General features: G+C 37.5%; 2 protein-coding genes and 1 pseudogene across 2 annotated transcripts; 1 reads left to right on the forward strand and 2 right to left on the reverse strand.

Annotated features, from left to right (window-relative positions):
- Positions 1-12,344: 12,344 nt before the first annotated feature.
- Positions 12,345-13,357, forward strand: LOC110825248 (aquaporin SIP1-1 pseudogene; annotated as a pseudogene).
- A 5,807-nt stretch (positions 13,358-19,164) lies between these two features.
- On the reverse strand, positions 19,165-19,901 carry LOC110825208 (large ribosomal subunit protein uL24z). The gene has a single exon (XM_022055664.2). It carries the CDS (start codon positions 19,793-19,795, stop codon positions 19,355-19,357), a length of 441 nt encoding a protein of 146 aa, XP_021911356.1. The 5' UTR covers positions 19,796-19,901; the 3' UTR covers positions 19,165-19,354.
- A 1,309-nt stretch (positions 19,902-21,210) lies between these two features.
- On the reverse strand, positions 21,211-21,678 carry LOC148240331 (uncharacterized). Its single transcript, XM_088209716.1, has one exon. It carries the CDS (start codon positions 21,676-21,678, stop codon positions 21,211-21,213), a length of 468 nt encoding a protein of 155 aa, XP_088065842.1.
- Between the last annotated feature and the right edge of the window lie 512 nt (positions 21,679-22,190).

Below are 22,190 nucleotides of genomic sequence, written 5' to 3' on the forward strand. Positions count from 1 at the left end.
TTGCATACAACTTTTTTTTCCTAAGAACCTGTAAAATCTGAGTCAGGTGGTTCCTCTCTATTTTTTGAATAGATCAGGATATCATCAATAAATATAATGATGAACTTATTCAGGAATTGTCTGAAAACCCTATTCATTAAGTCCATAGAAATGACTGGTGCATTGATTAGTTCAAACAGCATGACCAGGAACTCATAATGTTCGTACCTAGTTCTTAAGGCTGTCTTAGAAATGTTCTCTACCCTGATCTTTACTTGATGGTGACCCGAATGCAAATCTATTTTAGAGAAGACCTACGAACCCTACAACTAGTCAAAAAGGTCATCAATCTTAAGGAAGGGGTATTTGTTTTTGATCGTGACCCTGTTCAATCATCTGTAGTCAATACATAATCTTAACATGTTATCCCCTTTATTTACAAATGTGACTCCAACACCCTAATGAGACACACTATGTTGGATGAACCCACTATCCTGTAATTTATTGATCTCTTTCTTCAGCTCTTCAATCTCAACATGACTCATGTGGTAAGGAGCAACCGAGATAGGCTGGGTGCTAGACTGAAGATTTATGGTGAACTTAACTTCTTTATCCACTAACAGTCTGGTGAGTTCATCAGAAAATACCTAGAAAGTCTCGGACTATCAAGATCTCTTTAATGTAAACTTCTTTCGTATGTTTGCCTAATATGGAAAAGATAACCAAGTTAAAACACTATATAAGAAGGAAATTGTCATAAGGGAATAATATTTAAAATTTTAATTAACTTGTAAATGACTCTTCATTAGGAGGGTTGAATACAAGTTTCTTGTGGAAATAATCTATGGTGGCGTGATACGCTGCTAACTAGTTCGTTCCTAAAATTACATCAAAGTCTCCCGTATCATTCTCTATTAGGTTCACATTCAATTTCAAATCTGTTATGTCTATGATATAATATTTGAATATAACCTCCCCTAATAGTGTCCTACTTCTAATAATAGACACAAACAACACAGAATCAAGTCTTTCAGGTAATACATTCAAGTTTAGCATAAAAGAATGTGAGATAAATGAATGTGAAGTACCAGTATCAATCAAAACATGTGCAAAGTGATTACAAATAGTGTACGTATCCTGTATCACGTTTGGGTTGGTTTTAATATCCTGCTGAGTGAGGTTGTAAGTTCTACTCTAGATAGGAGGTTTGACTTGGTTCTGATTTAGTGGACACTTTTTCGCGTAGTATTTAACACTCCAACATATATAGTAGGTATTGTTGAGGCGATAGAAGCGTTGATTCCCATGATATTTGCCGTAGTACTAGCAAATCCTACCATGTTCTGTTACCGAAGCCTAAAGAGGAGCTTGAGTCACTGGCCTAGGTCTCTTGTTCTGTTGGACTAGTGTAGTGGGTGTTGATTTACAGTGTGAAACCGGAGGTCTGAAATTTTTCACTGCTGGAGGAAAGATGCGAAGGTTCTTCTCTACTAGCTGTGCCTTGGCTAGAACAACTGAGTAAGTACTGAGCTCAAATATGTACAGTTGTTGTCTAATCTCAGGATAGAGGCCCCACTTGAACTTTCTTACATTCCTACCTTCATCCATTATGCTCTCAGGAGAATACCAACCCAACTCTAGGAATATTCAGACATACTTCGACACAGTCATATCACCCTGGACTACGTGTACGAACTTCATTTCCTTCAAATGTCGGAGGTGCTCTGGGAGGTACTCTGCATTGAAGGCCATCAGGAACTATTCTCAAGTGAATGGAATGGGTAGGGTGGCCTGCTTGAGCTGCCACCAACGACCTGCCTCTTCCACTGTAGGTGACAAGTAGAACTTTCTGTTCGGGAACCATCCCAAGAGTCTCAAAGGCCTTCTTTGTCTCAGCTAACTAATACTGGCCTCTTCAAAAGAGGATGTCCTTGCAAAGGTAAATGAGTTTAGTCTTTTATACATTTAAATGTAGTTTCGATCCATCATGGGTGGAACTAAGTCTCATGAAAGAGGGACTGAATTATGTTGTGGAGGGACCGAGTGGCCCTGTGGTAGTGCCAGATGATACGGTGGAAACACCATATTGTACTGTGGTGGTGCCAGATGATGCGGTGGAGGCATCATATTATATTGTGACGGTGCTGGATGGTACGGTGGAGGAGCATGGTTGTACCGGGGTAGTTTCGAATCTTCCTGTTGCAAGGGTGGCTCAAACTGTGACAACAAAGAAGGGTTAGACAGCTCCCTCCTTTCTTTCCGAGCCTACTGGGCAGAGAAAGTCTCTCTAGTATCTCAAAGAGTCAGTCAACATCCTATCGAAGTGAACTATCCCGGATTGTTTGGTTTAGTGGGAGCCTTTCTCTCCTTATATCTTTGTACTTGTATTTCATAAGGAAGGGTTGAACGATAGTTCGTATTTTATTTTTTTAAGTCTTTGTGTAAGTAATGGTTATGAGAAATGCGGCTTTGATACCAACTGTAGAGACCCAGAATCTTAAAGGAAATGAATTTATAATTTAAATACGAAAGAAAAAAAAATAGAGTTAGGGTTTACATTACTTACACAATAATTTAGAATGCCCAATAGGGTTATGAAAATGTTCATTCTAAAAGTCAAACGGTAATTAAAAACAAAGTGAATAAATAAGTATCTTAGGACAACCATCACTAGTATTTAAAGAGAGTCCAGGTGGTGAACTACTTATAACCCTCTTGCTGATCGGGATCTGAATCTTGGTCTTCTTGATTTGAAATAGTTAATAAAAAGGTGAGCTACACTGGTTCAGTAAGAATATCATATTAATAACAGATACGAAAAACTAAAAATTAATATAAAAATCAGAAAAATAAGTAATTGAGTCATTGCTTTAATTAAAAATATTTAACTTAAAGATATTTGTTTGATACTTACCGTTATGAGTTTTTTTAAAAACCAAATTATAAAGATCTGTATCCACACCACTTTTTATTTTTACGCATAAGAGAATAAGAGAAAATAATTTTCCTTTCTTACTTGTTTACTGGTACCCTTTGGGTTCCATAGGGAAGTCCCCCTACCTCGTCAACCAAATATCCAATTTTAATAATTAACGGCCATCTCCATACCTCGTCCAATAATGGGCACCAAACATTCTATTGCCTCGATACCCAATTCGGTATGAGAGTGAATAATATTTCCTAAACCATTCTAGTTTGAGACTTCACAGCCTTGTCTAACTGAGGTGACGTTCACGATAGGGTTCTTTATGCATCGAGTTTGACCGTCCTTTTCCTGGGTACCCAGTAAGTCTTGCACACAAAGATTCCTATTAAGCAAAACAACCAACAAACGCATACCAATATCTCATACTATATTCACAGATCAATTAAACAATATTTATGCAGACGATATAGTTTATCATAATAAGGAATCAGGTAACCAGATAATCGAATAAATCAAGAAAAATCGATAAGACCATTGAAATCATAAATTAAGAACATGCACAATATGATAACTACCAAGTAGGACAATATAGAAAAATAAATAGAAAATCAGGATAATTGTAAATTAACCGGTTTTGGCTCCACTATTGACCTGCAATTTTTTTTAGAATTTTCTAAATTTTTAGAATTTTCTAAGCCTCAATTGACGATAATGAAGAATAGAGTGAGAGATCCTTATTCGGATCGGTGTTTTGAGACGTTATGTTGTCTACTACGCTTCCTAACAGGTACCAAATTTTTTGAATTTTTTTGTGAAATTCAAAACACTCGTAACATACTTAAAAATACCTAAAAAAATCTAAAATCGGTGTCTAAAATTCTTTGTGGTCACTTTTGGGGTTTCGGCACTGCAGTGTCGCTGTGCTCTGGTGCCGGCTCCACCACCCACAATGGTGGTTTACCTCAGCCTGACCAATTTTGGCCGGTTTCATCAATTTTGGCCAGTTTTAACGTATCCCTGCAGAAAAATATGTTAGGGATTCTCGATTGGCCGAAAAATTATAAAAGCCAAACTCACTGGCGAAGGGAGCCTCCGAGTACGGCGGCTTCCCCAGTCCTCCTTTGCGGCTTGAATTTCTTCTTTCCTAACCTACACAGAGAAGGACAGCAAATACAATGATAAAAAAATTGCATGAAACAGGAAGCAGGAAGAGGTTCATCGGATAAATTTTTGAATTTTCACCGCAGCGGCTCCAACGGGTTTTGCCTGCAGTTTTCGGCTCACTCGTCATTCTTCTTGCTCCGATTTAACCACAAAGATGCTCATAATCGAATTCCAAGTAGGTAGGGAGAAATTTTACTTTTTTTGGGCGGTCGACAGTGGCTCCGGTATAGCAGCGGTCGGCAGTTGGCGACCTTCTCTGGTGCCTGGTTCTTCTTCTCCAGCAAGGGCTGGCAGCTAGGGTTTGGGTTCTCCTATAATGTGAGGTATTTATACCCATCTTGCATCGATCTGGCCTATTCATCGCAATTAATCTTGTTCGTCCGATCGCACCTAAGGAGGAAACAAATTTGGACCGTTCATTGCGATCGATCTCGTCCGTCCGATCGCGCATAAGGGAGAAACTAATTTGGGCTGTTCATGCGCGCGAGATCGAACCTGGGTCATCAGATTGCTGGGTATACAGATTGCCCGTGTGGCCTCTCGCATGGTGCCGACATTAGCGTATTTTACACGTGGTGTATTCCGGTTTGTCGAGCTGCTGACTAGGCCATCCCACATGCCAAAATTTTTTCTTTTTATACTTTGACCCCTTTTTTTAATTTTTTTTTTCAAAAACACTCATCGAACTCAAATTTTTACCCATTTTTCCTAAAATTATTTTCAATCTTGTCCTTAATTCATTTTTTCTCAAAATTTCAATTAAATAAAAATATAATAAATTAAATAATTATTTTAATAAAATAATTTAATACGAAAAAATTATCCTGGCCCATTTTTCGGGCCCGGGTATTACACATATGACTTATGATGACTCTTGTCCTGGGTGTCTAACGAGAGTGTTATGCATATCATATTGGCTTGTTAGATTTTAAGATAAGTATTGTTTGATTTGATTGATGATAATATTCTAATATCAATTGGAAATTGTATATGGAGATCAACCCACAGGACATCACTTGTAAGAAATTTATCTTCTCAACTACGGCTTGATTGATATGGAAGTCTAGAAACAAGTTCATCCTTGAGGAAATCGATATTTAAATCGCCCACACAGGATGACGATCATCAAAACAACTATGGATTTCCAGGTAGCCCATACTAAATTTAGTCAAGTTAAGAGATTGAAAAAAATAAGAATCTTTCGGGTATGGGATGAAACACTTATCTTTTGGAGTAGCTTGATATAAAGGCCCGAAATATTAGATAAAATAAAGTCATAAATTAAATGCAAAAGCAATAGAGTTAGGGTTTATATTTCTTACACAATAATTTAGAATACCCAATAGGGTTACGAGAATGTTCTTTCTAAAAGAGCAACGGAAATTAAGAAAATAAACGAAAAACAAATCACTAAGTATCCTAGGACGACGTTCACTATCTTTTGAAGGAAGTTCGGGTGATGAACTATTCGCAACCCTCTTGTTGATCAGGATCTGGATCTTAGTCCTCTTGATCTGAAATAGTTAATGAAAGGGTGAACTACATTAGTTTAGTAAAAATATCACACTAATCACAGATACGAAAAACTAAAGATTTGTAGAAATTAGAAAAATAACCAATAGAGCCCTTAATTTATTGTAAATTCATTTATTATAAAGAAATTCATTTATTTCATATTTATGTAACAAGTCTCTCCCAACAATAAACTTATGAAAACTCATATTCATGCGCTATTATTTATCACATAGAAAATAATAAGAAACGATCATTTTATATTTTTATCCACTTACCGGTACCTTTAGGGGTCCATAGGGATGTCCTTCTACTCGTGAACTCAATATCCAATTAAATAGTTAACTGACCGTCTCTATACCCTATCCGGTATGGGTACCAAATATGTCACTACCTCAATACCCTGTCTGGTATGAGGGTGAATTATATCTCCTAAACCTTCCTAGTAAGGGACTTTTCAGCCCCGTCAACCCTTTCCCTGGAACCCAGTAAGTCTTTCCTATAACGATTTCTATCAGTCTAATAATCAACAATGCAATAACCATATCTCATTTTGTACTCACCGTTCACTTAAACAATAATAGAGTTTCACACCGCTAAATAACCAGTGACCGGAATAACGACATGCAATGCAGGAAAAACAAATAACAAAATAACCAAAAAGATCATAAAAATCATTAATTGAGTTACGCACAGTATAATAGTAAGGTATTATAGAAAAATAAATAGGAAATCAAAACAATTGTGAACTAACCGATTTCGGCTCCACTAGTGACTTATAATTATTTTTAGAATTCTCTAATTTCTTATAAAAATACACAATTATTAATTATTAAGCTTTAATTGTCGTAACGGAGAAAAGGGTGAGGGATCCTTACTTGAATCAGTGTCCGAAATACTAAACTTTCTACTGCACCTACTGATGGTCTCCGAATTTTCTGAATTATCATTGCAAAATCCAAAACACTTGTCATGTACCTAAAAATACCATAAGAATCCAAAATCGATGAAAAAAATCCTTTTCGGCCAATTTTGGGGTTCCGGCACGGCGGCACCGCCCTGCTCCAACGACGACACCACCGTCCGCAACGGCGGTTTGCTTCGGCATGGCCGTTTTTAGCCAGTTTTGGGCAGTTTCTGCTGGCTTTATACATATCCCTGCGAAAAAACACATTAGGGGGCCTTTAGTTGGCTGAAAAAAATCATAAAACAGAAACCTATCAGCTGTGGGGCTTTTCGGGTGGGGCAGCTCCGTCGGCTCACCTTCGCAGCTGGGACTTTTTCTTTGGTCAACCTGTAAAAAGCAGAAAAGTGAACACAATAATGAAAAAATTGTATGAAACGAGAAATAGGAAGGGGTTCATCGGAGAAGGTTGCAGATTTTGCCTCAGCGCCGCCGCCAAGCTTCACCCGTGGTTTTCGGCTTAACCACTATCTCTTTTGCTTCAATTTGGTCATATGGGTGCTCGGAATCAAATTCCAAGCGGATAGAAGAATTTTTACCCTCTTTGGCAGTCGGAGGTGGCTCCGATGCGGCAGCAGTTGACAGTCGGCTCCCTTCTCCGGTGGTTGATTCTTCTTCTCCGATGGGAGGCTGGTGGGTAGAGTTTGGGTTTAGTGTGATGCGAAATATTTATAAATATATCGTGTTAATCTGGGTCCTTAATCGTGTTTGATCTCGACCATTCGATCATATATAAAGAGAAAATGAATCTGAACCGTTCATCACGATTTGGTCTCGACCGTCCGATGATGTCAGCATGTCTTGCCATGCAGCATACTACGGTTCGTCGGGGTTGCTGACTATACAGTTCTATGTGGTAAAATTTTTCTTATTTGCATTATGACCCCTTAATTTTTTATTTTTCTTTTAAAAATTTTTCTCGGACCCAAATTTTCACCACTTTTTTTCATTTTTTTAATTTCATTCCCAACCTATTTTTTTCAATAATTCAACAAAAAAATTAAAATAAATTAATTTTAAAATAATTGTATATTTAAAATGTTGAGATTTTTCATGGGCCAAATTCCGGGCCTGAGTATTATATTTGAAATCAATACTGAGTGATCCACTTATGTAGACTTAGGGTGAGAAATAAGAGGCCTCATCCGTGATAGCCATCATAAATAGATGACTATTTTATTTGTAATCTTAGTACCAAGAGATCAATGAGTTTTGAATTTCAAATCTTGGATGGGGTTAAAAATGACATGGGACAAGGGTTTAACAACTTTATCCTCGAGCTTTACTCCCTTGTTCTTGCCTAGATTCTTAAAAAATAAACTATTTCTTCCCTTTTTACCATTCTACTTATTATTAAGATTAGGGAGCTTTCAACTCGGGATTGATAAATTAGAGTATCCCATATTCATCTTGAGAGTGAGTGTTGCACGAACAACCTAACCCATTGGGACAATCTGTAACGCCCGGGAATTGGAAGAGGAAAAAAAAAAAAGTCACGTCAGCAGACCCAGTCAGCAGTCTCGGCCAACCAGGACCTGCCACGTGGCAAAACCACATCGACCGGGGACGGGCCACGTTGGCGATCCGCGTACGTGCGATCGGACGGCCCAGATCAAGCGGGCGTACGGATGGCCCAGATGAAATCGCACGGACGGCCCATATTTAATCAAAAAACGAACGGCCCAAATTAAAACAAAATGGACGGCTGAGATCAAAAGGCAAAAGGGTATAAATAGAACCCCCACACCAGACCACACAAATCCTAGCCGCCTGCCCTCGCCGGAGAAGACGAACCAGACGCTGGAGACGCCGGCCGCCGCCACCCGCCGGAGAAGTGATTGTGTAACGGCCCCGGAAATTTAAAATGAAATGTATATTAAAAATATCAAATGCGGAAGCGAAGTCAAAAATTCGATTAACATCCCTTACACTAAAACAAAAAACGTGCTCACAAAATATAAAAGATCAAACTACCTAAAGGAGAAACTTGAAAATAAAAGCTACGAATATGACTATGGAGCCTTTAGGCGTCCCCTTCGTCGTCCTCCTGCGGAACCGGCTCGGGAACAATGTCTTCCTGATTTGAAATGATTAAATAAGGAATGAGCTACACTAGCCCAGTAAAGACATCACGATATCTCACCGTCACGGAGGTAAAGGTGGGTAGAAAACACAAAAAGACCAATGGAGCATAATTTACAACAAATTCTTTTATCAATAATAAATCATTCACCATCCACTTACCTCGGTGAAATTCATAAAACAGTATACGAAAACAATAAAATTATTATCAACATGAAATCATATATGAACTGTATAACATAATACTTATCAAGCCTTTTGTAATTCAATCGTTACACAACATATTTTCCTCACTTACCAGCCCACTAGTATCCATGGGGATCCATAGGGGTCCCGCTACCCGTTAACCCTTAACACTTCAAATCATATTCCAGGGCCGTCCCCATACCCCGTCCGGTATGGGCGCCAAAACTATAAACCTCATTACCCCGTCCGGTATGAGGGTGAAACGGGTCGTCCCCATACCCCGTCCGGTATGGGCGCCAAAACACATAAGATCTCCATACCCCGTCCGGTATGGGAGACCACAATCCCGGTAGGGTTCCCTACGGACCCGATCCGTCCACCATCTCCCAGGATATCTAGTCAGGCTGACCACATTATACAATTATCCATTTACATAATCTTTCATTCTCCTTTCCCTCAGTCAGCATTATCAATCCACATACAAACAAGCAAAACGGTAATTTATGCCAAACAGACAACATACAGCATCAATATCCCAGTCATTCAATCCATAATCGGTAAAACAGTAAAATATGCACACGAAACTATAAAATGAAAACATCAAACCTCATACTGCATTTAAAACTGTAAAACAGTCCAAATAACAGTTAACCGACAAACACACTAGACTCGGGCTCCATTAGCGACCTTAAGCAATTTCACACATTCGTTGATTCATGAAATACCATTTTATCATTTATTGAACTTTAATACCGTTATAGGAAATAGGGTGAGGGGTCCTTACTCGTTTCGGGGTTCGAACACGGCTTCACAGTGCGCCTACAGGCTGTTCCTAATTTTTCCTGAATTTTTTCCGGGGAACTGAAACGCACTACTGGTACTTGCACGTGTTCCAAAAAATCACAAATTAGGCCCAGGGCCCTTTTTTGGCCAATATCGCAATTCCGGCACGGCGGCTCCGCCATGCTCCGGCGATGGCGCCGCCGCAAGCAGCGGCGATTCGCCTCGGTTTGGCCATTTTCGGTCGAATTCGGCCACACTTGCATCGATCCTTGCGATTAAACAACTCTAGGGGCCCTCGGGGGGCCAAAAAATTACAGAAAACCGAAGCTTACCGGCGGCGGTGCTCTCGGGTGCGGCGGCTCTCCAGTGAAGTTCGTGTTTTGGTGATTCGGCTCAACCTGTAGAGAAAAGAATGGTGATCACGGTGATATAAAAATTGCATTAAACGGAGGCCGAGAAGGGCCTCATTGGAGGTAAAAACCGAGGAGGGGTGCGGCGGCGCCGCTGGGTTTCGGCCGTGTTTTTCGGCCGTTTGGCTGGGATTTTGGCTCTAATTTGGCCACAGGGGAAATCAGCATGAAAAAACGAGTCAGGGGTATTAAATTTACCTCTATCGGCGGTCGGAAATCCCTCCGGTGCGGCGGCGGGTGGCGGCGGTCGGCTTCTGGTTCGTCTTCTCCGGCGAGGACAGGCGGCTAGGGTTTTGTGGTCTGGTGTGGGGGTCTTATTTATACCCTTTTGCCTTTTGATCTCAGCCATCCATTTTAATTTAATCTGGGCCGTCCGTTTTTGATTGAATCTGGGCCGTCCGTGCGATTACATCTGGGCCGTCCGTGCGATTGCATCTGGGTCGTCCGATCGCACGCTTGATCTGGACCGTCCGATTGCGCATATGCGGATCGCCAACGTGGCCCGTCCCGGATCGACGTGGTCTTGCCACGTGGCAGGTCCCGGTTGGCCGGGACTGCTGACTGGGTCTGCTGACGTGGCTGTTGACGTGACTTTTTTTTTTCTTTCTTCTTCAATTTCCCCGGGCGCTACAAGTACCATTATTAGATAATCTGAAGCTCTTGGTGAATTTATTTGTTTTTTTTATTTATATGACTTTGATGCAACGTTAACTCATGTAATTTGTATCTTTTTCATATTCTTAAAGATTGTATAATATTTAGAAGAATTATACCATAAGTATATATATTCATATAAATTCTTATAATTGATTGATATGAGAGTATTCCCTTATCATAGTTAAATATCAAAAACATTTGCATAGTTATAATCCTCCGTTTGTGTGTGTGTGTGTGTGTATATATATACTGAGCTTAGAATGTGAAATGTATGCATTTTAAAAAAAAATTATATTTAGCTTTCATTAAAGATAATATTTATAATATTAAATATATCAATAACTCATTAAATATATGTTAATAAAACTATTAGATAAACAAAAATATTTAAAATAAAAATAAAAGACCTCCTAAACGAATGTTAATATCATCTTCCATAAAACACCCAAATGTTCATCTTTCTTTCTTCTTCATCTATCTCCCTTATGTTTCTTCTTCATCTCATTTGAGTCAACCATCACAAGACCATGTTACATGGTTTAGGTGAAAAACCCAAAAACTCCATCTATTTGTTATAATTTTTCGGCAAAGGGAAAAAAAAAAACCCTAATAAGCCTCTCATTTCCTCGATATTTTAACAAAACAACTCAGATGAGAAAGTTTTAAACGATTATGTTTATTATGATAATTTTCTCCGTATTGAGTTAAAGTATGTTGTAGTCTCAACTTTTAGTGATATTATTATGTCGATTCCTTTAAGTTTTAGTCTTGCGACCATATTCCTCTCGAGACTCAAAGACTTTAATTTCTCTACTCGACTTTAGTTTCTCGAGAGTTTAATGTAAAGGAGAAAGGAGATTTTGGAGAGATTAATAGAAACCAATTTTTTTTTTTAGGATTATAATTAATTTGATGGGGTAGTTCATATCTGAATCTGACTATTCTAGGGAACTTAATTATATATAGTCCACACAATTTTCTCATGTATTGTAAAAAATTGTGGTAGGTAAGCATCTTCATCAGTTAACCAGAAATGGCAGATGCAGAGCAGAGCAAAAGTGTTGCTGGCATGTTTTCCTTTTTTATATTTTTTAATGTATTAATTTGTTTTTTCCTCTAAAGGTGTCAATTTCTATAGGAAAAAAAAATATATATATATATATATAATATGCTTCACAATTTAATTAATTATCCCTAAAATTAAAGAAAAAATTATTAGTAAAGATTTATATATTTTAATTAGTAAATAGCAAAATAATAACATAATACATTATGAGAATCTAAAAATAATTAATACCCAAATTTCATAGAGAGTACATACTTTAAAATTTGTAATAAAATAAATGATATGTATTATATATTATTAATTTTTTAATAAAAATTTACACATTTTATTAATGATTATTATGTAATAGATTATAAATTTTATATAATTTAATTGGAATTAATAAATTTTTGTACAAGAAAAGGGTGGTTATCAACCACTTAAATAATAAATAATAGAAATTATTTTATTGAATAATTAATATTTTATTATTTTTAAAAATTTTTATAAAATATTATATATTTAAGTGGAAATGTATTTTGATGTGTTTTTATTTAAAATTTATGATGTAATTATTTTACATGAATCACTTGTACGGATTAATTTCTAATAAAAAAAAACAAAACTGATTGGACTTCTTGTTTTTAATAATGAAACGAACCAGACGAACATCAACCACAAGAGAAGCAGCTAGCTAGAAGATAGAGGAAGAGGAAGAAGAAGAAGAAGAAGAAGAAGAAGAAGCAAGAGAAGAAGAAGACATGGGTGTTATAAGATCAGCCATCGGCGATTCAGTCTTGACATCCATGTGGGTTTTTAACTTGCCGGTGATCGGACTTCTCGCCGGCCGAGCATCCGACTTTCTCCGAACCCATTACATCTCCCTTCCATTTACAGGTCTTTTCATAACCATACTCTTAGCCACTATTAACGTCTTGCTCTTCACCTTACTCGGCACTCTTCTTGGCGGCGCCAGCTTCAACCCATCCACCACCGTCTCCTTCCACGCCGCCGGTCTCACCAAACCGGGTTCTTCTCTCATCTCCATGGCCGTCCGTCTACCAGCACAAGCCGCCGGAGGAGCAATCGGCGCAATGGGAATCTGGCAAGTGATGCCAGTAGGATGGCTCAAGGGTGGTCCTTCTTTGAAAGTGGATTGGCATACAGGAGCTTTAGCTGAAGGGTTACTAGCTTTCGCTCATTGTCTGAGTGTGCTTGTTGTTGTGGTGAGAGGTCCGAGGAGCGTTTTTGTGAAGGTTTTGTTGCTGGCTATGGTGACTACTGGTTTGGTTCGGGTCGGGTCGGGGTATACAGGACCGTCGTTGAATCCGGCGAATGCTTTTGGTTGGGCGTATGTGAAGAACTGGCATAATAGTTTGGAGTTGTATTATGTTTATTGGGTAGGACCTTTGGTTGGAGCAACAATGGCGGCTTGGGTTTTCAGGGTTCTGTTTGCTCCTTCCCTGGTGAAGAAGAAGAAGAAGAAGAAGAAGAGGGAGTAATTATAATTGCAGAGGGTTTTATTTTTAATTAATTATTGATTAATGTAATGACATATTCTAAAAAAACTAAGCAGGATTAGTTGCAAAAAAAAGTAATTTAATTAGTCGGTATTTAATGAGTATTTTTATTATTTACTTTTATGTTTATTATAAGTAGTTTTAAATATTTTATGAGTAAAATTATTAAATTAATTTTGGAATTTTTATATTTGTTATAATTTAATTTTTAATTTTTTTAAACATTTAGTTTTTTTATAAAAAAAAATTAAATAATTAAAATATTTTAGAAAATAATTTAAAAAATCTAAATTAATTAAACTAAAAAACTAATAATATTATTATTAATTTATTAATCAATTAATTTAATTAATTAATCAAATTCATTGTTTTTAATTCCAAATAATCATTACTAAGATTACAAAAAATATCAATTAATTGAATTAATTAAATCATGATATTAATTTAACTTTTTAGATTAGATGGAAGTAAAACCCATTACCCATGAGTATTAAACAATTAAAAAAGAAACTTTCGAATACACTATTTTACTTACCACTAATCATGGTTGTATTAGTTAATTAAATTATATTAATAATTAATTTGTTTATTTTAATTAAAAAGTAATTAATACTATATTTATTAAGAACACTTATCACAATCTAATTTTCAAATGTGTTTCCAACGAATAAATTCATCAAAATCTAATTTCTAAATGTGTTTTGAATGAATAAATTCTAAAACATTTTAAAATTCATCTATAAACCTTACTATTCTTTTCCTTATGTAGTTGTATATATTGAAATAAATTTTGGTCATCTTGTTTTAAATAATCATGTCATAAAGTTATATATATGTGTGCATATGCATGTGTGTGTATATATATATATATATATACATGCATGTTAGATGGGTTAATTCTTCAATTCTTTTGAATGGTTGGTTGAGAATCCTAGAATCAATTGGTGATATTATAGGAATCTTAGAATATGACAAGCAAATCCATACAAGAACAAAAATCATTGTGTTAAAAATAAATATATATACATATAAATTCATCAAAATCTAATTTCTAAATGTGTTTTGAAATGAATAAATTCTAAAACATTTTAAAATTCATCTCCAAAACTTACTATTCTTTTCCTTATGTAGTTGTATATATTGAAATAAATTTTGGTCATCTTGTTTTAAATAATCATGTCATAAAGTTGTATATATGTGTGCATATGTATGTATATATATATATATACATATACATGCATGTTAGATGGGTTAATTCTTCAATTCTTTTGAATGGTTGGTTGAGAATCCTAGAATCAATTGGTGAAATTATAGGAATCTTAGAATATGACAAGCAAATCCATACAAGAACAAAAATCATTGTGTTAAAAATAAATTATGTGAGATGTTGATTTTAAGCATGGGAAAAACATGTAGGTCATTTGAAAAGGATGTACACCAAAAAGAAAATGAGAGAATATATATATATACACACACACATATTTTGCACAAACCCTAGAAAGTTACCATTAATTAAAGTATAGAAGAGCCAGTGACTACAAAAGATAGATTTTACAGAAGTAACAAGATTAGAGTTCACTTTTATATGCCACAGTAACAATAGTGATTGAGCATGACTCAGAAGTATATATGAAGCTATATAAGTATTAAGCATATGAAGCTATGTAAGTATTAAGCATCAAATACTCATGTTCGCACACATCTTCTCTTTGTTTCCCAACCCTTTAATGAGTTACGGACAGAGTTCGAAAAGGTCAAATCTTTGATGATTCTATCATACATTGTAGCACCCGGAAAGGAGGAGGAAAAAAAAAAAAAAAAAAAAAAAAAAAAAAAAGGGGGGGGGGCCACGTCAGCAACCACGTCAGCAGGCCCGGTCAGCAGTCCCGGCCAACCGGGGCCTGCCACGTGGCAAGATCGCGTCACTCCAAAAGGAGCCACGTTGGCGATCCGAGTGGGTGCGATCCGACGGCCCAGATCAATCGCGCGATCGGACGGCCCAGATTCAAACGCACGGACGGCCCAGATTAAAACGAAATGAACGGCTGTGATCAAAAGGCAAGGGGTTATAAATAGAACCCCCACACCAGACCACAAACCCTAGCCGCCAGCCGCTCGCCGGAGAAGACGAACCAGAGGCCGACCGCCGCCACCCGCCGCCACTCGCCGCCGCACCGGGGAAATTTTCGACCGCCAATCGAGGTAAATTTCATACCCCCGACTCGTTTTTCCCCACTGATTCATCCTATGGCCAAATCGAAGCCGAAATCCCGGCCAAACGGCCGGAATACGCGGCCGAAGCCCAGCGGCGCCGCCGCGCCCCCTCTCGGTTTTTGCCTCCGACGAGGCCCTTCCCGGCCTCCGTTCGATGCAATTTTTATATCACCGTGATCACCATTCTTTTCTCTACAGGTTGACCGAAGCCAAATCACCAAAACACGAACCTCGTCGGAGAGTCGCCGTACCCGAGAGCGCCGCCGCCGGTAAGCTCCGCTTTTCCGTGATTTTTTGGCCCCCCGAGGGCCCTAGGGTTGTTTTCTGACAAGGACCAATGCGAGTGTGGCTGAATTCGGCCAAAAACGGCCGAAAACAGTCAACCCGAGGCGACTCGCCGCCGCCAGCGGCGGCGCCGTCGCCGGAGCACGGCGGAGCCGCCGTGCCGGAGTTGCGATTTGGGCCGAAAGAGGCCCTGGGCCTAATTTGGATTTTTTTTGGAACACGTGCAGGTACTGTTAGTGTGTTTCAGTTCCCCGGGAAAAATTCAGGGAAAATTAGGGACAGCCTGCAGGCGCACTGTGAATCTTATTCGGATCCCGAAAACAAGTAAGGACCCCTCACCCTATTTTCTATCACGATATTAAAGTTCAATAAATGATAAAACGGTATTTCATGAACCAACGAATGTGTGAAATTGCTTAAGGTCGCTAATGGAGCCCGAGTCTAGTGTGTTTGTCGGTTAACTGTTATTTGGCCTGTTTTACAGTTTTAAATGCAGTATGAGGTTTGATATTTTTCATTTTATAGTTTCGTGTGCATATTTTACTGTTTTACTGATTATGGATTGAATGACTGGGATATTGATGCTATATATTGTCTGTTTGGCATAAATTACCGTTTTGCTTGTTTGTATGTGGATTGATAATGCTGACTGAGGGAAAGGAGAATGAAAGATTATGTAAATGGGTAATTGTATAATGTGGTCAGCCTGACTAGATATCCTGGGAGATGGTGGACGGACCGGATCCGTAGGGAACCCTACCGGAATTGTGGTCTCCCATACCGGACGGGGTATGGAGATCTTATGTGTTTTGGCGCCCATATTGGACGGGGTATGGGGACGGCCCGTTTCACCCTCATACCGGACGGGGTAATGAGGTTTATAGTTTTGGCGCCCATACCGGACGGGGTATGGGGACGGCCCTGGAATATAATTTCAAGTGTTAAGGGTTAACGGGTAGCGGAACCCCTATGGATCCCCATGGATACTAGTGGGCTGGTAAATGAGGAAAATATATTGTGTAACGATTGAATTACGAAAGGCTTGATAAGTATTACGTTATACAGTTTATATATGATTTCATGATGATGATGATGTTATTGCTTTCGTATATTGTCTTATGAATTTCACCGAGGTAAGTGAATGGTAAAAATTTTATTATTGATAAAAGGTTTTGTTGTAAATTATGCTCCATTGGTCTTTTTGTGGTTTTCTACCCACCTTTATCTCCGTGACGGTGAGATATCGTGATGTTCTTACTGGGCTAGTGTAGCTCACTCCTTAATTAACCATTTCAGATCAGGAAGACATGGTTCCCGAGCCCGTTCCGCAGGAGGACGACGAGGGGGATGCCTAGAGACTCTGTAGTCATACGCATAGTTTATTTTCGAGTTTTCTTTCTTAGTTAGTTTAACCTTTTATATTTTAAGTACGTTTTTTTTTGTTTTTCGTGTAAGGGATGTTAACTGAAATTTTGATCTCGCTTCCGCATTCGATATATTTAAATACTCATTTTTTTTTCATTTTTTTTTTTTAATATTTTCCGGGGCCGTTACATACATGATTGAGTTGCAAAAACTTCCGGATAGATATTCTACATCTGAACTGAATTCTTTCTAGTTAAAGAATCTCTTTCTAGTTGTTCTAAAACAATTAGGAGATTCTCTATAAGAAATACAGAGTTAGCTAGATTGAGATAATAGTTTATCTCTTTGAATAAATTAAGGAAATTGTTTACTCTTTTCGAGTCTACGATGTCCGAAACACTTTTTTTTACTTAAAAGTTTAAAGGGTACCCAAGGCTCCAAGTGCAAAAGGTACAATTGCCTAAAGCATATAGACCCCCAAGTCCCATAAGTATAGAATATCTAAAATCTACCAAGGAAAAGAAAAAACAAAATCTAAGTTGCTTAAAGACAAAATCTCCCAAAAGTCATTGACACCTCAAACTTCCTCAACACCAAGTTGTCACTTTAAGCCTTTTAATACGATCCAATATAGATAGAGTATCCTAGATGTATGAAATCTTGGTGGCTATCTCCAGAATGTAGATGAAGTAACATATTTTTGTGGTAAAAACCATCCACTAAGTGCTAATCAAAGGAAAAGAAAATGCTAATCACATGAAAAAGGGACAGACTATTAGACAGACACTTCAAAAATGGAATAGGATGAAAATGACAAGAAGAAGAAATCCATAGAGATCATTAAGAACAAAATAAAGATATCAGAGGCGTTTATCACACATATACATATATATACACATGTTTATAGATGAGAAGATCTATTAGATATAGATTTAGGCACCCATAGACGCAAACTACTGGGAAAAGAAAGCAGATTGCCTGGAAGGTGACACCTATTTTCTATAGTTAATTTAAGAGAAAGGTATCCTGAAAATGCTAAAATGATAAGCCATTTTCAGCTATTCGCTTTCTCATTGAAATAAAAGAATTCAAACATAAGAGCTAGTAAGCATATTAGAAAGAAAAATCATAAGCTAATGATGCAAGAGATCAACTTGCAAACTACTATTGTCATAGAACAAGTACAAATAATCTCAAACTCAGAAACTGGGAAACAAGGAGATTACAAAAAATTGGAAGTGATGACACATAAAACCCATATCCATGGCAAAGGGGTGAGATCAAGGATTATCTTTTTGTTTCTTCCATGTCTAGTTGATGTGAACAAAGGGGTTTTGGATCATGTATTTCTTATAGGCTTCAAAGAATTCCTAACAAAAAGCCAAGAAAGGTTTCTTCCTTGAAAGAAAGAAAAAGAAGCAAACAGGTTATGAAAATAGAATCCAATTCACTTGAAATGATATTGGAGAATACAAGAAACAGAAACATTAACATAGCATAAACACGGAGACCCAAAGATAGAACCAAATAGCAAGGCTGTGAGGGTGCAAGTCTTAACAAAGTATATGAATCACAATTACTCCAATTAAAACAATTAAAATGTGTAATATGAGATAAACCTCAAAGCATGAGGGCATGATTAAAAATAACCACTTGAATGATCAACTCGAACAATTCGAATGCACTGAACAAAATCGGGTTAGATGGTATAGAAAGGCAAAACGAGGAGACAAGTAAAATAGAATGTGGGTATTAAGAATTCCAACAAGACCTTACTTTAGCTATTTTCTTTCTGTAAAATTTACAAATAAGCATAATGGAATGCTAATACTTCTCCAATTCTCCACTTAACCAAAAGAATTCATTCTGGACTAGCCTAATGGACTATCAACTTACTTAGAGAAAATCAAAGACAAACCCCTCAAACCACAAAAGAAAACTTTACTTAAATTCTATTTACGAGAAACTGACTAATCAAACATGTACTCATTCAGTTAACCACAAAGGAAATAATCAAACATCAGAACATGAAAAAGAAACAGATCATTAGACAGACACTTTAAAAATGAAAATGACAAGAAAAAGAAATCCATGGAGACCATTAAGCACCAAACAAATTCCCAGATTTAACAAGTAATATAAAGTAGATAAAAATCAAAATGAAACAAAACCCATTACTTAAATCCTCGCTCTTATATAAAAAATTATCCTAAAAACTTTAAATGTTATGCAACTAGTAATCAAACGAAACCTCAACGAAATTTAATCAACGCTTTGCATGATATCCTCGGCGGTGAATTTGGTTCCCTTATCCTTGTCGGCGGCTGCACGGCCCTTAGCTTTGCGATCGAGTAAGGACTTACGGTCCTTGTCGAGCCTCAGCTTGGTGATGACTACCTTAGAGGGGCAGATACCGACATTGACGGTAGATCCATTGACCTTCTCTCTGGTTATGCGCTCTATGTGGATCACCCATTTCCGGCGATAGACTTGGACCACCTTTCCCTCACGACCCTTGTAGGTTCCTCGCACAACCTGCACTTCATCATCCTTACGTACCGGCATAGACCGGACGTTGTATTTCTGGCGAAGGTCACCAGAGAGAGGTGCACTCATCAGGACTCGACGAACGCTTGATGGGGCGGTGAAGTGGGCCTTCCTGTTTTTCCGGCGAGAGGAGCTAACACGAGGGTTGTACTTCATTTTGGTTGCTGTTGTGCAGATTTCCCTCTGGTCTGGCTAGGGATCCTCTGGAGAGTGACGGCGAATGAAGGAGGTAGGAATGAGGAAGGGGTTATACAGAGTGGGAGGGATATGTGAGGAACGGTGCCGTTTTGTAGTTGAAAGTACAACTAGGGTTTTGTTGGGGGGATTTAGGGTTTCTGTGGACTCAAAACTATGGGCTGAGCCAGAATTGAAGCCCATACAATATGACAATTAATAACCCAAGGGGCCAAAAGTTCTCTTTTTAGTTGAAGTGCTTTGTGCAGCCCCAAATAACTATAAATTTTTACTGATAATTGAATATACATATATTTATATATATATATATATGTTGAATTATTCCATTACATTAGTTGTTCTAACTAAGAAATGAAACTTAAGCAATGAGTTTCAAAAGAGGTAATTGGTTGATATTCTACTTCTACGTTCTTAATATTAACATGTTAGATGAATTTATTTCGTAATCATTGAAAATATTTATCGTCTATTTAAAACTTTTTCTATTTATTACTAATGTTATTTGTTTTCTCCTTTAACTCTCGAGCACTCAAAAGTTTGTTTTGTTCGACTCGAATCATGCGTTTCTTATTTATTTTATTACTTTTATTTTTATATTAATTCAATGTGTCACTTTATCTTATTCGATTATCAAATACGATTATATTATTTTTCTTACGAGACTTATTTGCTTTAGAGGCAAACTTCAAATCTGCCATCGACACACTTTTTACCTATACGAGTTATGCAAACTGGATTGTACTCCATTGATCAGTTCCGCCAAATTGAAAAAAAAAATCTAATCCTGGTTAGCACCAAGGGGTTTGCAGAGATTTTGACTTAGTTTGTTTTGCACATCAACCATGCAAACCTTTCCCCCATGCTTATATCTAGAATCAAATTAGGAAACTGATATGCATAAAGAGAAACCCAAAAAAGGAAAGAGAGGAATAGGCTTCCCCACAATTCAACCTCAACAGGGAAAGAATCAATCATACACAATATGTATATACATACATTGTAAAAGAGCCAATTTTTATTTACTAAGACCACTAAATTCAGTATATCAATAACACATTCTAAAATTCAAGGGAGAGAAAAGGCTTCCACCCTCTTCATATTTAACAGGGAAAGAATCAATCATATACGAAGTTTTAAAAATCACAAACAGAGAAAACCCAAAACTCGAAGAATCAAAAAGATCAAACTCCATTGACGTCTACTTATTCAAATTTACACTCACAATCACAAAACTTTCTACAATTACAAAACCTATCTTGTAAAATCTCCTTCCTAAATCTGTACTTCCGGCCAAAAACGAAAAAACAAGACTCAGAACTCGTAAAAAGTCAACATTCAGAGGTTGACCAACCCGAGCGAAATCCCTTGCAAGACTTTCAAGAATCGTCCGCCTTCGACATTCTCGATAAAGGACTCGGCCGAGGAACGAAACCTTCTCTTCGTCGCTTAAAGATATTCACAGACGGCACCACCGGATTCTTCAAACTAAGTTTCGTTGCTTCTGAGTCTTTTCCCATCTTCACGAGCAAATTCCTGATCGCCAATACCCGTAACTTCAGACTATCGATCGACTGCTTCGAAGACGCCGTTTCTTTCTTGGATTTCCCTCTGTGAAGAGCGCAGCGAAAAGCCCCCGGGTGCGTACTGGGAGAACAGGCGCACCTCTTCTTCTGCCCACCAGTCGATACAGACTCATGGCTCAGACTTCGCTTCGGGGTAGAAAGACTGCGAGAAATCAAACTGGGTCCAATCAAGAACCGTGACGGAGGCGAGGATGGGTTCTCACGGCCGTGGAGGTTGAGACGTGTGGGGGTGCGGGAAAAAGTTGCAGAGCGAGACGCCATTGATGTGGACTTGTGACACTGAAGTAAAGAGAGCAGGAGAAAAAGAAACGTTGCGGACCCTGTTTCTTGATTTTCCTTAATGATTCCAGAGAAACAAATAGATTTCGAGTTTGGCGGAGCGTAATCGTGGTTATAGTTATTTATAGGGGTCGCGTGTTCGAATCCTATTAGGAATATGGTTTTGTTATATTCCTTTTTTCTTCTTAGCCGTTGGAGTTTTAAATCCGTTGGTTTCTTGTTTAAGATGGAGTTAGTTTCTTGTTTAAGATTGATTAAGCGCCAAGTTTATATTTTTCAATCAATTTATATATTTTTTTAAATAGAAGTAAGAATTTGAATTATAAAAAAATTATAAATTAAATTTAAAATTTAAATCTAAGTTTAAGATATTTAAGATTATATTATATAAATGTAATATATAGTTATTGTAATATTAACGAAATAGAAGGAAAAAAAAAATATATTACATAATATGAAATTGATCTATGTTTTAATAAATAAATACAAATAAC

Source organism: Carica papaya, chromosome 8 (genome assembly GCF_054855325.1).
Source record: "Carica papaya isolate Zhongbai chromosome 8, ASM5485532v1, whole genome shotgun sequence".
Lineage (NCBI taxonomy): Eukaryota > Viridiplantae > Streptophyta > Magnoliopsida > Brassicales > Caricaceae > Carica > Carica papaya.